The sequence below is a fragment of the Mustelus asterias genome, chromosome 12 (assembly GCF_964213995.1).
Source record: "Mustelus asterias chromosome 12, sMusAst1.hap1.1, whole genome shotgun sequence".
NCBI lineage: Eukaryota > Metazoa > Chordata > Chondrichthyes > Carcharhiniformes > Triakidae > Mustelus > Mustelus asterias.
In genome coordinates this window covers 9160854-9177586 of record NC_135812.1, presented here as the reverse complement: position 1 = coordinate 9177586, position 16733 = coordinate 9160854, and the positions used below count along the sequence as shown (strand labels likewise).

The window sequence follows — 16733 nt, the reverse complement described above, 5'->3', positions numbered from 1 at the left end:
CAAGACCCCCAACTCGTGTCACTGACAATTGGAAATTTCCGGAAATTTTTCCATTTTCCTTTCCACTGGAGCAGACTCAAAAATCATGTCTCACAAATTTGACTGAGTTTTTTGAAGGGGTAACCAAGAAGGTAGGTGAGGGCAATGCAGTTAATGTTGTCTACATGGACTTTAGCAAGGCCTTTGGCAAGGTACCGCATGGTAGGTTGTTGCATAAGGTTAAATCTCACGGGATCCAGGGTGAGGTATCTAAATGGATACAAAATTGGCTTCTTGACAGAAGCCAGAGGTGGTTGTAGAGGGTTGTTTTTCAAACTGGAGGCCTGTGACCAGCGGTGTGCCTCAGGGATCAGTGCTGGGCCCACTGTTATTTGTCATTTATATTAATGATTTGGATGAGAATATAGGAAGCATGGTTAGTAAGTTTGCAGATGACACCAAGATTGGTGGCATAGTGGACAGTGAAGAAAGTTATCTCCAATTGCAACGGGATCTTGATCAATTGGGCCAGTGAGCTGACGAATGGCAGATAGAGTTTAATTTAGACAAATGCGAGGTGATGCATTTTGGTAGATTGAACCAGGGTAGGACTTACTCAGTTAATGGTAGGGCATTGGGGAGAGTTACAGAACAAAGAGATCTAGGGGTACATGTTCATAGCTCCTTGAAAGTGGAGTCACAGGTGGACAGAGTGGTGAAGAAGGCATTCGGCATGCTTGGTTTCATCGGTCAGAACATTGAATACAGGAATTGGGACATCTTGTTGAAGTTGTGCAAGACATTGGTAAGGCCACTCTTGGAATATTGTGTGCAGTTCTGGTAACCCTGTTATAGAAAGGATATTATTAAACTATAAAGAGTGCAGAAAAGATTTACTAGGATGCTACCGAGACTTGATGGTTTCGGTTATAAGGAGAGGCTGGATAGACTGGGACTTTTTTCTCTGGAGCGTAGGAGGCTGAGGGGTGATCTTATAGAGGTCTATAAAATAATGAGGGGCACAGATCAGCTAGATAGTCAATATCTTTTCCCAAAAATAGGAGCGTCTAAAACTAGAGGGCATAGGTTTAAGGTGAGAGGGGAGAGATACAAAAGTGTCCAGAGGGGCAATTATTTCACACAGAGGGTGGTGAGTGTCTGGAACAAGCTGCCAGAGGTAGTAGTAGAGGCGGGTACAATGTTGTCTTTTAAAAAGCATTTAGATAGTTACATGGATAAGATGGGTATAGAGGGATATGGGCCAAATGTGGACAATTGGGATTAGTTTAGGGAGGCATGGACAAGTTGGGCCGAGGGGCCTGTTTCCATGCTGTAAACCTCTATGACTGTATGACTCTATGACCTATAAAAATGTGAGGCTTGGTATTGCTCAAGTCACAGGCTCCAAATAATTGATTGGAGTAAAATTAAATCTCTCTCTTTTCTGTGCCTCTTTATTCTGTAGTGAAAGACCCCCCATTGAGGGAGACTTTATTCGCTGTGCATTAGGTCGAGCGTAAGTGCAAAGTGAAACTGGGGCAAACATTCTTTCAGGTCCAATTTCTGAGCCCAAAATGGCCAGGGAATCATAGAATCCATACAGTGCAGAAAGAGGCCCTTCGGCCCATCAAGCCTGCACTGGCAACAATCCACCCAGGCCCTATCCCCGTAACCCTACGCATTTACTCTGCTAATCTCCCTAACACTAAGGGTCAATTTAGCATGGCCAATCCACCTAACCCACATCTTCTTGTTCTACCCCCGTGTCTGCGTGGGTTTCCTCCAAGTGCTCTGCTTTCCTCCCACAGTCCAAAGGTATGCGGGTTATATTGATTGGTCACGCTAAATTGATCTTTCGTGTCAGGGGGATTGGCAGGGTAAATATGTGGGGTTACTGGGAGAGGGCCTGAGTGTGATTGTGGTCAGTGCAGACTCGATGGGCCGAATTACCCCCTTGTGCACTGTAGGGATTCTATGATCTTTGAACTGTGGGAGGAAACCGGAGCACCCGGAGGAAACCCAAGCAGACACGGGGAGAACATGCAAACTCCACACAGACGGTCACCCGAGGCCGGAATCGAACCCGGGCCCCTGGTGCTGTGAGGCAACAGTGCTAACCACTGTGCAACTGTGCCATCCACCGTGCTTCCAGGAGCCCGAGGCCTAGTCTGGAAATGGGTTTCAGGCCTCCGCTGAATGATTGCAGTGAACCTTCCAAGGCAGCTTGCTGTTTATTCTTCTCTCTGGACCAATTTAGGTGGAAGCAGCTGCCCTTCAATTGGCTCCAAGAGGGACGAATGTGAGCTTGCAGCGGGCAGTCATAGTCCTGTGCCAAGAGCAGCAGTCCTGCCCCTCCTCCAGGCTCCATGTTGAAAAAGGTAAGTTACACGGGAAAGACATGGTCTACCTTTCACCTGACGGCCTCCAACAGACTATTTAAGGATCGTTGGCAAAGTGGCAGAAGGAACCAGCATGTAATCAAATCTAATGTTGTTTTGTTGTTTCTTTTAGAAATCATAGAATCCTTATAGTGCAGACAGCCATAGGGTCCATTTAGTCTGCACCAACTCTCTGATAGAGTATGGTACCCAGGTCCTATTCCCATATCCCCAAGTATTTACCCCACTAATTCTTCTAACCTACACATTGCCCATCCATCTAACCTACATATCTTTGGACTGTGGGAGGAAATCAGAGCATCCGGAGGAATCCCACGCAGACACGGGTAGAACATGCAAACTCCACACGAACAGTCACCCGAGGCCGGAATCGAACCCGGGTCTCTGGCGCTGTTTGGCAGCAGTGCTAACCACCGTGCCACTTTTCCCGCACCAAGTGGTACAGAAGGCAGACTTTCATCTGTTCCCATTGCTAATTATCAGGTCGCTAATCTGTCGCCAGGAGCTTATAGCTTGAGGGGGCGCCACTCCACATCAAGTGTGGCTGACCAGGAATCTCTCCCACTCTTACGCCAGCCATTGGCGTGTTTGGAAGGATTGGCAGGTTGACACACTCAACCTGCTTGACCGCGTCGTGAAAACAGCTTTCCTTGGCCTTCAAGTCCAGGAGTGGGATTCGAACCCGTAGCATCTGGCTCAGAGGCAGGGACACTAGCCCACTGCGCCACAAGACTAATTGTTTGAATTGACTGTGAAGGATTTCAGTACATATCGAGCCGCCGTGAATAGTAAACGCAAGACTTCAACACATTAACTAATCTGCGCAGGTTTCAGAGGACTTTACCCAATGAAGAATGGCAGCTCCCTGGTCCCCTCAAGTGAGGGAACCAGCGCTCTATTCTTTTGACTGAAATGTCTCCTGTGATGGCTCTTGGTTAGGGATTGGAAAGAATGTCTGACCTGGCCACCTCAGGGTGCTGGTTGGTCCCCAGGAGGATTTTCTCCGTGTTAATGAAGAGGGCCCAGCAAGGGCAGCAGAAGATGATGAGGATGAGGATGCCTCTCTGGAGAATGATTCCAATGCGCTTCAGCTTCTTGCTGCCGTAAGTCTGAAATGAGATTCAAATCCACTCTGCTCCGTCACACAATCTGGAAATGTTCATAAGAAGACAAGATATAGGAGCCGATGAAGGCCATTGGGCCCCTCAAGCCTGCTACACCATTCAATAAGATCACATTGGTTTCTATCTCAAATTAACCTCCCTGTCTGATTCCCATGTCCATTGGAATCTTTAAAGCTTATTTATCAGTCACAAGTAGGCTTACATTAACACTGCAATGAAGTGAAAATCCCCTAGTCGCCACACTCCAGCGCCTGTTCGGGTAACACCGAGGGAGGATTTACCACGGCCAATCCACCTAACCATAGAACATAGAACATAGAACATTACAGCGCAGAACAGGCCCTTCGGCCCACGATGTTGCACCGACCAGTTTAAAAAAAAAAAAACTGTGACCCTCCAACCTAAACCAATTTCTTTTCGTCCATGAACCTATCTACGGATCTCTTAAACGCCCCCAAACTAGGCGCATTTACTACTGATGCTGGCAGGGCATTCCAATCCCTCACCACCCTCTGGGTAAAGAACCTACCCCTGACATCGGTTCTATAACTACCCCCCCTCAATTTAAAGCCATGCCCCCTCGTGCTGGATTTCTCCATCAGAGGAAAAAGGCTATCACTATCCACCCTATCTAAACCTCTAATCATCTTATATGTTTCAATAAGATCCCCTCTTAGCCGCCGCCTTTCCAGCGAAAACAATCCCAAATCCCTCAGCCTCTCCTCATAGGATCTCCCCTCCATACCAGGCAACATCCTGGTAAACCTCCTCTGCACCCTCTCCAAAGCCTCCACATCCTTCCTGTAATGTGGGGACCAGAACTGCACACAGTACTCCAAGTGCGGCCGCACCAGAGTTGTGTACAGTTGCAACATAACGCTACGACTCCTAAATTCAATCCCCCTACCAATAAACGCCAAGACACCATATGCCTTCTTAACAACCTTATCTACTTGATTCCCAACTTTCAGGGATCTATGCACACATACACCTAGATCCCTCTGCTCCTCCACACTATTCAAAGTCCTCCCGTTAGCCCTATACTCAACACATCTGTTATTCCTACCAAAGTGAATTACCTCACACTTCTCCACATTAAACTCCATCCGCCACCTCTCGGCCCAACTTTGCAACCTGTCTAAGTCTTCCTGCAAACTACGACACCCTTCCTCACTGTCTACCACACCACCGACTTTGGTGTCATCAGCAAATTTGCTAATCCACCCAACTATACCCTCATCCAGATCATTAATAAATATTACAAACAGCAGTGGCCCCAAAACGGATCCCTGAGGTACACCACTTGTAACCGCACTCCATGATGAATATTTACTATCAACCACCACCCTCTGTTTCCTATCCGCTAGCCAATTCCTGATCCAATTTCCTAGATCACCCCCAATCCCATACATCTGCATTTTCTGCAGAAGCCTACCATGGTGAACCTTATCAAACGCCTTACTAAAATCCATATATACCACGTCCACTGCCTTGCCCCCATCCACCTCCTTGGTCACTTTCTCAAAAAACTCAATAAGGTTAGTAAGGCACGACCTACCTGCCACAAAACCATGCTGACTATCACCTATCAATTCATTACTCTCCAAATAACTATAAATCCTATCCCTTATAATTTTTTCCAACATCTTGCCGACAACAGAAGTGAGACTCACCGGTCTATAATTCCCGGGGAAGTCTCTGTTCCCCTTCTTAAACAATGGGACAACATTCGCTAACCTCCAATCTTCTGGTACTATACCAGAGGCCAACGACGACCTGAAGATCAGAGCCAGAGGCTCTGCAATCACTTCTCTTGCCTCCCAGAGAATCCTTGGATAAATCCCATCCGGACCAGGGGATTTATCTATTTTCAGAATATCCTGCACATCCTCCTTATCAACTGTAATACTGTCTATTCTACTCCCTTGCAACCCAGTGTCCTCCTCAGCTATATTCATGTCCCCTTGCGTGAACACCGAAGAGAAATATTGGTTCAATGCTTCACCAATCTCCTCCGGTTCCACACATAACTTCCCTCTGCCATCTATAACTGGCCCTAAACTTGCCCTAACCAACCTTCTGTTCTTGACATACCTATAGAACGCCTTAGGATTCTCTTTAACCCTATCCGCCAAAGTCTTCTCATGTCCCCTTTTAGCCCTTCTAAGCTCGCTCTTCAACTCCCTCTTAGCCAATCTAAAGCTTTCTAGTGCACTACCCGAGTGCTCACGTCTCATCCGAACATAAGCCTCCTTTTTCTTTTTAACCAACAAAGAAACTTTTTTGGTGCACCACGGTTCCCTAGCCCTACCAATTCCTCCTTGCCTGACAGGGACATACCTATCACAGACTCGCAGTAGCTGCTCCTTGAAAAAACTCCACATGTCGGACGTTCCCAGTCCCTGTAATCTCCTAGTCCAACCTATGTTTCCTAATTCTCTCCTAATAGCCTCATAATTACCCTTCCTCCAGCTAAAACCACTGGCCCGAGGTTCATGCCTATCCCTTTCCATCACTAAGGTGAACGTAACCGAATTGTGGTCACTATCACCAAAATGCACACCAACTTCCAAGTCTAGCACCTGGTCTGGCTCATTTCCCAGCACCAGATCCAATATAGCCTCACCTCTAGTTGGCCTGTCTACATACTGAGTCAAAAAACCTTCCTGCACGCTTTGAACAAAAACTGACCCCTCTAACGAGCTAGAGCTATAGCAATTCCAGTCAATATTAGTCAAGTTAAAATCCCCCATAACAATTGCCCTATTACTTTCACTCCTAAGCAGGATTGACTCCGCAATCCTTTCCTCAACCTCTCTAGAACTTTTAGGAGGTCTATAAAAGACTCCCAGACGTCTTTCAGACTGTGGGAGGAAACCGGAGCGCCCGGAGGAAACCCACGCAGACACGGGGAGAACGTGCTGACTCTGCACAGACAGTGACCCAAGCTGGGAATCGAACCTGGGTCCCTGGCGCTGTGAGGCAGCAGTGCAAACCACTGTGCCACAGCGTCCGTCAATCTCTGCCGTGAATAAACTCAATGACTGAGCGTCCACAGCTCTCTGGGGTTGAGAATTCCAAAGATTCACAACATTCAGAGTGAAGAAGTCATCCCTCAGCTCCGTCCTGAATGGCTGCACTTCTTATTGTGACCCCTGACTGTCCACGGCGGGAGAAACATCCTCCCAGTGTCTATCCCACCAAACCCTCTGAGAATTGTAAGTGTTCCAATGACAGCACCTCCCACTCTTCAGAAACCTCTAAAGGATGTCATAGAATCCCCACAGTGCAGAAGGAGGCCATTCTGCCCATCGGGTCTGCACCTGCTCTCCAACAGAGCATCTTTCCCAGGCCCTATTACAGAGCATCTTTCCCAGCCTTATTCCAGTAACCCCAAATATTTACCTCGCTAATCCCACTAAAATACACATCTTGGGACACTCAGGGGCAATTTAGCACGGCCAATCCACGTGACCTACACATGTTTGGAGTGTGGGAGGAAACCAGAGCACCCAGAGGAAACCCACGCAGACACTGGGAGAATGTACAGACTCCACACAGACAGTCACCTCGTGGTCGGAATTGAACCCAGGTCCCTGGCGCTGTGAGGCAGCAGTGCTAACCACTGTGCCACCGTGCCACCCTCCGTTCTCCTCTCTCTCTCTCCTTATTGGACAACTCTCTGATCCCAGAGGATGAGAAAGTGGCCATTCGGCCCAGCCTGCCAGCCCTTCCACAAATCATTCAATTTAAGGAATGATGTGGAGATGCTGGTGTTGGACTGGGGTAAACACAGTAAGAAGTCTCTCAACACCAGGTTAAAGTCCAACAGGTTTATTTGGTATCACGAGCTTTCGGAGCGCTGCTCCTTCATCCACTCCTTGTCCACTCACCTGATGAAGGAGCAGCGCTCCAAAAGCTCGTGATTCCAAATTAACCTGTTGGGCTTGGTGTTGGGAGACTAATTTAAAGAATCAACAACAGGTTTCACAACATCCACCTGCTTGGAGCCCTGGCCAGTTTCATTCTGCCAATGAGATGTGGTGTCAGCCTCGGCCCAGTTGCCTCTGGGTCCAAGCCCCACTCTGGCTCTCGGAGCACAGGACCCAGGCTGACCCTTCAGTACAGCACTGAGGGGAGTGCTGCACTGTCAGAGGTACTGCCCTTTACATGACAAGGGGTTGGGGGGGTGGGGGGCGGTGGCACTGTTCTTAGCAGTGCTGTCCACAGCACCGGGGAACCGGTTCAATTCCCAGCTTGGGTCACTGTCTGAGTGGAGTTTGCACGTTCTCCCCGTGTCTGCGTGGGTTTTCTCCGGGCGCTCCGGTTTCCTCCCACAGTCCAAAAGACGTGCTGGTTAGGTGCTAAATTCTCCCTCAGTCATCATAGAAATCATAGAAACCCTACAGTGCAGAAGGAGGCCATTCGGCCCATCGAGTCACAATCCCACCCAGGCCCTACTCCCACATATTTTACCCGCTAATCCTTCTAACCTACACATCCCAGGACTCTAAGGGGCAATTTTTTTTTTTTAACCTGGCCAATCAACCTAACCCGCACATCTTTGGACTGTGGGAGGAAACCGGAGCACCCGGAGGAAACCCACGCAGACACGAGGAGAATGTGCAAACTCCACACAGACAGTGACCCGAGCCGGGAATCGAACCCAGGACCCTGGAGCTGTGAAGCAGCAGTGCTAACCACTGTGCTACCGTGCCGCCCCTGTTCGGGTACACACTGCGCTACCGTGTGTACCCGAACAGGCGCCGGAGTGTGGCGACTAGGGGATTTTCACAGTAACTTCATTGCAGTGTTAATGTAAGCCTACTTGTGACACTTATAAATAAAATTTTAACTTCAACTTTTAAAAAAAACTGAAGTGAAGTCATGTTCAGCTGTGCGGGGCACTGACAATCTGACAGCCGCTATCTGATAGAGAGCAGGAGGTCTTGCTACTGCCCTGGTTAATGATCCTTCCCCAAGAATCACAGGAAACAAGCCCCAAGGGAGGGCGGTTCAATGATAATCAATGGACGCCATGTCTCCCTACAGTGCAGGCTGAGGCCATTCAGCCCATCGAGTCTGCACCGACTCTCTGACAGAGAATCTTACCCACCCCCTTTCCTCCACCTATCCCTGTAACCCCACACATTTACCATGGCTAATCCACCTAACCCACACATCTTGGGACAATAAGGGGCAATTTATAGAATCATAGAATCCCACAGTGCAGAAGGAGGCCATTTGGCCCATCGGGTCTGCACCGACCACAATCCCGCATTAGCATGGCCAATCCGCCTAATCTGAACACCTTTGGACTGTGGGAGGAAACCGGAGCACCCGGAGGAAACCCACGCAGACACGGGGAGAACGTGCAAACTCCACACAGACAGTGACCCGAGGCTAGAATCGAACTCGGGTCCATGGCGCTGTGAGGCAGCAGTGCTAACCACTGTGCCACCGTGGCTGCCCTGGTATTGACCTGGTTTTTAAATGTGGAGATGTTGGCGTTGGACTGGGGTGGGCACAGTGAGAAGTCTGACAACACCAGGTTAAAGTCCAACAGGTTTATTTGGAATCAAGTTTGATATAATGCATAATGGTTCTCACAAATAACAAGTGCACTAATTATTGCCTGAAGGGCTTTGTCAAATAATATATTATTTATTTGATTTCAGCATGCTAGCCCAGGGAGCTGAGAGGCAAACCCTTTACCTGCAAGCACTGTCAGCCAGTAACAGCGGCCTGGCAGAGGAGGGCACCCACTCACTTTCTCAGACATGGGGGCATTTATGTACCTTGGTGAAAGGCACACTTAAATAGAGAGCAGGGGGAAATAACTTGGAGCTAGGCGAAGGTTTAGGGCCCCCCCATCAGCAAATAATAACCGCACCATCGGTTACCATGGCAAACGGAACGGGGTCTACAGTCATGTGATCCTGACACGCCCGTCCCCTCAGCAAGTGAGCGGGGTGAGAGTTCCACAGGGTTACGTTGATTGGCCGTGCTAAATTGACCCTAGTGTCAGGGGGATTAGAAGGGTAAATATGTGGGGTTACAGGAATAGGGCCTGGGTGGGATTGTGGTCGGTGCAGACTCGATGGGCCGAATGGCCTCCTTCTGCACTCTCGGGATTCTATGAGGTCATCTTGGGGTCAACATTTCGGAGGGGACAGCTCTGCTGTTTTTCCCTCTTCTGCACTAGCAAACTCCTTTCTTAAACCTTGGACCTCAGCTGCCTCCTCTGACAATTCAGCCCACTCCCTCCCCTCACAACTCAGCCCACTCCCTCCCCTCACAACTCAGACCGCTCCCTCCCCTCACAACGCAGCCCGCTCCCTCCCCTCACAACGCAGCCCGCTCCCTCCCCTCACAACGCAGCCCGCTCCCTCCTCTCACAACGCAGCCCACTCCCTCCCCTCACAACTCAGCCCACTCCCTCCCCTCACAACTCAGCCCACTCCCTCCCCTCACAACTCAGTCCACTCCCTCCCCTCACAACTCAGTCCACTCCCTCCCCCCACAATGCTGCACCACACCCACATGTACCATGAGAATGAGCAAAGGAAGAGGTCAAAAGGGTGACCGGAGATTCACCTGTGAGATCAGAGTGTCGCAGGCCATGGACAGACCGGTTCCCACGGCAACGCCCGTCACGCTGATCACCTTAGCCACCATTTTGGAAAGGGAGGGAGCGGGGGTGGTGAGGGGGGTGCAGAAGAGAAAATTGAAAGGCAAACAAAGTGTTAAAAATAGTCGCAGCAATCCATCCGACCGACCATCTCCTACCCTAACTTTACCATGCCAGTACAGTGAGTGTTTGCACAGACCATGATGGGCGTGTCCCCATGAGGATACCTTCCATCTCAGACTCCTGCAGGCTCCTTTTGCTTTGGAGATTCTTACCCCTGGAGATGGGTTGGAAACACATGGGCAATGGGCAAAACCAAGGGCCACCTCAGTGGCAAAAGGCAAGCATCAAATGCAGGGTCCCTGAACAGGGTCTAAAGCATGGTACCATGAACCCCGGTCCTTCCAAGAGGTAAAATGCCATTGTCAAGCCATTGGCAACCAACCACTGCTCCGTGACCCCAGGCTGGTAGCACAATGGTTATGATAACGGGCTGTAAATCCGTGGACCTGGGCTATTAGTCAGAAGACACAGGTTCAAATCCCACTGGGAAGGACAGGAGTGAACAAGATGGACTTTTGAACAATCCAATAGCTCCATGGTCACCATTACTGAAACAAGCTTTCAATTGGCACGGTGGCACAGTGGTTAGCACTGCTGCTTCACCATGCCAGGGACCCAGGTTCAATTCCAGCCTCGGGTCTGTGCGGAGTTTGCACATTCTCTCCATGTCTGTGTGGGTTTCCTCCGGCTGTTCCGGTTTCCTCCCACACTCCAAAGATGAGCGGGTGAGGTGGATTGGCCATGCTAAAATTGTCCTTTAGTGTCAGTGGGATTAGCAGGGTAAAGGGGCTAGGGCAAGAGTGGGGTTGTTGTCAGTGCAGGCTCGATGGGCCCAATGGCCTCTTTCTGCACTGTAGGGATTCTATAATTCTATAATAATTGCTGATTTTTAAAATTAATTGAAGTTAGCTTCAGTGATGGTGACTGTAATGACGTCAACGAGGCCTGTGAGGTTGGCCTCTTGGAGTATGAGCTCCCTGATTGAGGTTCCCTAAGTTAATTTGATTTCATTTACTTGGTTGGACACAAAAAGATGTCCCTGATTGAGGTAATGGTTGCCTTCCCAATCAGGGAGTCTCACCTGTATATAAATGTGGGAGTGTCAGGTCTACTGATACTGTGGATTCTGACTGTGTATCTGAAGCAGTCTTAGGAGTGGAATTGAGTTTGTTAAAGGGAATCTGGCGAAGGGACACCGGCATCTGAGGAGCTATTTCAGTAACCATGGAACTATTGGACCGTGGTAAAAGCCCACACAGTTGACTAATGTCCCTTTAGAGAAGGAAATCTGCCGTCCTTACCCGGTCTGGCCTACATGTGACTCCAGACCCACAAAAATGTGGTTGGCTCTTAATTGCCCTCTGAAGACCATAAGACATAGGAGTAGAATTAGGCCACTCGGCCCATCGAGTCTGCTCCGCCATTCAATCATGGCTGATATTTCTCTCATCCCCATTCTCCTGCCTTTTCCCCATAACCCCTGATCCCCTTATTAATCAAGAACCTATCTAACTCTGTCTTAAAGACACCCAATGGTTGGGTAAGCCACTCAGTTGTATTCGAGAAGGCAATGAGGGATGAGTAATAAATATTGGTCTTGCCAACAATACCCACATCCCATTAATACATTTGTTTTAAAAAGCAAAATATTGCAATTGGTGGAAATTGGAAATAAGAAGCAGAAAATCTTGGAATTCTCCAGCAGGTCATGTAATCCCTGCGGAGTGAGAAACAGAGTTAACATTTCAGGTAGATGACCCCATGACCCCCCCCCCCCCCCCCCCCCCCCAAATACCCTTCGAAGAGGTGAAAGGTCAGTTCCATCACTCAGCCTTTAAACAAAGAGATTTTTATTGGGTAACAGGATTTGTGAATAAGCTGAGTGTCCTGTCCCCACTGAGGGTTCGTTGCTTCAATGAATGTCCTGTACTTACAGAGGTAGCGAGTGACACGGCGCCCAATTCATATTTGCCAAGATGTCCACTGAACGCTGAACTGATAAAATTAAGGCTATAAATCATCACCTGGGACAAAATCTGTTCAAAAAAAACTTTCATTAAAATTAGTTGGAAGGTCAAAAGATGGACAAAAAGTAAAGGGAGACCATGCAGCTGGGGTTAACTCATTAATCCATGGAAAACAAACCCTATTGTTATCCTGGCTTATTCCAAGGCTGATGCTTCACCATCAGTGCTCTGTAACAGCAAACTATTATATAGACAGACACACCATCATTGAACCATGACTCCATCCCATTCACTGAACCGTTACCCTCTGCAATTCACTGAACAGGTATTCTCTCCCAGTCATTGCACTGTTACTCTCTCCCATTCATTGCACTGTTACTCTCTCCCATTCATTGAATTGTTACTCTCTCCCATTCATTGCAATGTTACTCTCTCCCATTCATTGCACTGTTACTCTCTCCCATTCATTGCACTGTTACTCTCTCCCAATCATTGCACTGTTACTCTCTCCCACTCATTGAATTGTTACTCTCTCCCATTCATTGCACTGTTACTCTGTCCCATTCATTGAATTGTTACTCTCTCCCATTCATTGCACTGTTACTCTGTCCCATTCATTGCACTGTTACTCTGTCCCATTCATTGAATTGTTACTCTCTCCCATTCATTGCACTGTTACTCTCTCCCATTCATTGAATTGTTAATCTCGCCCATTCATTGAATTGTTACTCTCTCCCATGCATTGCACTGTTACTCTCTCCCATTCATTGCATTGTTACTCTTTCCCATTCATTGCATTGTTACTCTCTCCCATTCATTGCACTGTTACTCTCTCCCATTCATTGCACTGTTACTCTCTCCTATTTATTGCACTGTTACTATCTCCCATTCATTGCACTGTTACTCTCTCCCATTCATTGCACTGTTACTCTCTCCCATTCATTGCATTGTTACTCTCTCCCATTCATTGCACTGTTACTCTCTCCCACTCATTGAATTGTTACTCTCTCCCACTCATTGAATTGTTACTCGCTCCCACTCATTGCACTGTTACTCTCTCCCATTCATTGCACTGTTACTCTCTCCCACTCATTGCACTGTTACTCTCTCCCATTCATTGCATTTTTACTCTCTCCCATTCATTGCACTGTTACTCTCTCCCAGTCATTGGACTATTCCCCCTTTCCCCATTTCCACAAGCTACTCCACCTCTACAATCTTATAAGAATTTGTGTTCCTCCAACTCTGACCTCCTGCCCATCCTTCACTTCCTTCGGCCTATCACTGGCTGCCTCACCTTCCATCATTTAGTCCTCGGCTGTGGGAGTTTTTTCCAAGCTTCTCCAACCCTCGCTCCACCTTTAAAACCCTTCTTAAAATCTGCACCTTTCACCAACCGTTTGCTCACTGGTCCTAATATTTCCTACTTTGACTTGGTCTTAATACTTGGGATGGTAAAGTTGCTATATAAATGCAAATTTTTGTTTAAAAAAAGGAAGAAATTTATAAAACAGAAAGGACAAAGATTGAGTACAGATAATGGTTGGAGCAGAATTCTCCAAAGTAACCCAAGGGTGACCAATGCCCCAATTGAGGGGTTTTTGATACGACGATTAACTCAGTGCAGAACTCCGAGTTTCAGGACATTTGCATTCTCTGGGTGCTTTCATCACCTCAGGATGTCCATGTTCTGTTTGCTCCTCTGAACTAAGGGTGCACAAGGAATCACGAGGTAGGCTTGGTGACGTGAACACGGCGAGCTGTTTATTGAAGGTGGCCACTGTTTCAGAGTCAGGCCTCAGACTTCCCACCAGGGTCCCACACTGGGAGGAGCTAATCCCCAGGGGTCACCTGACCCACACTCTTAAAGGGGCAATCCGCACCCCAAAACCCCAACATACAACATATATACACACATATCACAGTCCACAAGTGCTTTACAGTCATGTTTGCAGGGTGATTACTGTAATGCAGGAAATGCAGCAGCCAATTTGCACACAGCAAGATCTCATGGTGTAATGGTAGCCAGATAATCAGTCTGGGCCGGTGAAAAGCCTACACTCTACACACCTTCCCCACCTGCCGGCTTCAAAGTTCTTCATCACACGCGAGACACTTGAGCTGGAGCAAAAACCCAGAACATTTTCCTCATAGAAAAGAAACCCCACACCAAAGCCCCCTCCCCCAATGCACCCCCTCACCCCTCCTCATCCCCTCACCCACCACAACATCCTCCCCCCTCCTCACCGCCTCCGGCTCACACCCTTCTCCATCACAACCCCCTCTACCCTCCCCCCACTCCTGCTCCCCTCACTGCACCCCCTTTCCCCCTCACCCCCAATCTCCCCTCCCCTCCCTCACCGCATCCCTCTCGACCCCACACCCTCCCCCCTTCCTCCCCAATTCCCCCCACACCCTCCCCCCACACCCTCCCCCTCCCTGTCCGCAACACAGACCTACCTTAGAATTGTTTTACTTACCAGTGGTCCAGCCAGTAGAAACAGCTGTTTGATTTCCTCCCGCACAACAGCTGGAATGCACTGGAAAAGGATCCCACGACTAAACCTGTTCCGAGAGACATTTGCAGCTGCCGCTCCCAGCTCCTGGTCACCCATCCCAATCCAGGGAAGCTCCCTCCGGATGCGACAGAGGGTCAGAGCTAACACCAGCCCCGCACTGTGTGACTATCCCGTCTTTGACCCACTGGCCGAGGAGGATGGAGGCCGAGGAAGGAGGGAGGTGGAGGGGAGGGGAAGGGAGAGGGAGAAGAGGAGTGAGGTGGCTGGAGGGGGAGGAGAGAGTTGAGGAGGGAGGGAGGCGGAGGGGAGGGGAGGGGAGAGTGAGAAGAGGAGAGAGGAGTGAGGTGGCTGGAGGAGGAGAGAGATGGGAAGGGAGGGAGGCGGAGAGGAGGGGAGAGGGAGAGTGACAAGAGGAGAGAGGGGGCAAGGGTGGCTGGAGGAGGAGGAGAGAGTTGAGGAGGGAGGTGGGCTGTTGTTGAGTGAGATGTAAAAAGGAGAGAACAAAGTGGGCTTGGAAATCCAAAGGAAGATTCCGGAAATTGCTACACCTGAGAAAAATCAGATTTGGACCTCTTCCCTTTCAGATAGTGCTCGGCCTTCCAGTGTTTCCAGAGCGAATGTCCAGACATCCCCTGACCCCTCCTGGATGACCCCAACGACTCACTATTGCCCCATGGGTCAAACTCAGGGCTGCTCACCTCACCAGACGGACAGCTTCTGAGGGATGAAGTCAGGAGAGAGGTTAGGAAGATCAGAACACAAAGAGAGAGGCTCGAGGCTCAGGGGAAAAACTTCCCAGTAATTGAATCAGATTTAATTTTTTTTTCCTGCGCTCATTAAAGGAAGCCAAATGTTACATTCCTCGGATTCTAACAAACGGGAGAGAGAGAAAGAGGCAGAGAGAGGGAGGGTGGATGTCATTCCCTTCAACTGGGCTGATTCCTGGGTTGAGAAGATTGTCAGACACGAGGAGAGATTGAGTGAATTGGGCCTACCCTGTCTGGGCTTGACAAGAATGAGAGATAATCTGTGTGAAACAGATAAAAATTGCCTTGACGGGGAAGTTGCTGAGAGGCTTGTTTCCTCTGTCTGGGGACATCCAGAACTGGGTGTGTGTATGTGTCTTATGAGGAGAGGGTGAGGTCATAGGGTCACAGTATCAGGTTATGGAGTCAGGCCTGAAATTAGGAGAAATTTTCTCCACTCTCACGGGAATCATTTAAATTCTCAACCTCACAGACTCGTGGGTGTCCAGTCAATGGACTTACTTAAGGCAGAGACTGAGAGATTCTGGGATGGATTCTGAGATTCTGGCAGCATGGTGGCATAGTGGTTAGCACTGCTGCCTCACAGCGCCAGGGATCCGGGTTCGAGGGAGGGAGGCGGAGGGGAGGGGAGGGGAGGGGAGAGTGAGAAGAGGAGAGAGGAGAGAGGTAGCTGGAGGAGGAGAGAGATGGGAATGGAGGGAAGCGGAGGGGAGGGGAGAGGGAGCGTGACAAGAGGAGAGAGGGGGCGAGGGTGGCTGGAGGAGGAGGAGAGAGTTGAGGAGGGAGGTGGGTAGTTGTTGAGTGAGATATAAAAAGGAGAGAACAAAGTGGGCTTGGAAATCCAAAGGAAGATTCCGGAAATGGCTTGGGTAAAACCTTTAAACTTTATTTATTAGTCACAAGTAAGGCTTACATTGACACTGCAATGAAGTTACTGTGAAATTCCCCTAGCCGCCTCACCCCGGCGCCTGTTCAGGTCAATGCACCTAACCAGCACGTCTTTCAGACTGTGGGAGGAAACCGGAGCACCCGGAGGAAACCCACGCAGACACTGGGAGAACGTGCAGACTCCGCACAGACAGTGAGAAACCGAGCATCGAACCCAGGTTCCTGGAGCTATGAGGCAGCAGTGCTAACCAGTGCGCCATTGTACCTCACTGTCTGTGTGGAGTTTGCACATTCTCCCCGTGTCTGCGTGGGTTTCCTCCAGGTGCTCCAGTTTCCTCCCACAGTCCAAAGATGTGCGGGTTAGGTGTATTGGCCGTGCTAAATTTCCCCTTTAGT

At 49.1% G+C, this 16733-nt stretch overlaps 1 protein-coding gene across 1 annotated transcript in view; it reads right to left on the bottom strand.

The window, feature by feature from the left end:
• The window catches only part of LOC144501864 (multidrug and toxin extrusion protein 1-like), a 127993-nt gene extending 113215 nt beyond the window's left edge, over window positions 1-14778 (bottom strand). The window contains exons 1-4 of the mRNA XM_078225909.1: window positions 14644-14778; window positions 12131-12232; window positions 10100-10168; window positions 3339-3487 (exon numbers count right to left, since the gene is read on the bottom strand). Coding sequence (XP_078082035.1) covers window positions 3339-3487; window positions 10100-10168; window positions 12131-12232; window positions 14644-14778 — 455 coding nt within the window. The remainder of the gene's footprint in view (window positions 1-3338; window positions 3488-10099; window positions 10169-12130; window positions 12233-14643) is intronic.
• Window positions 14779-16733: the final 1955 nt, after the last annotated feature.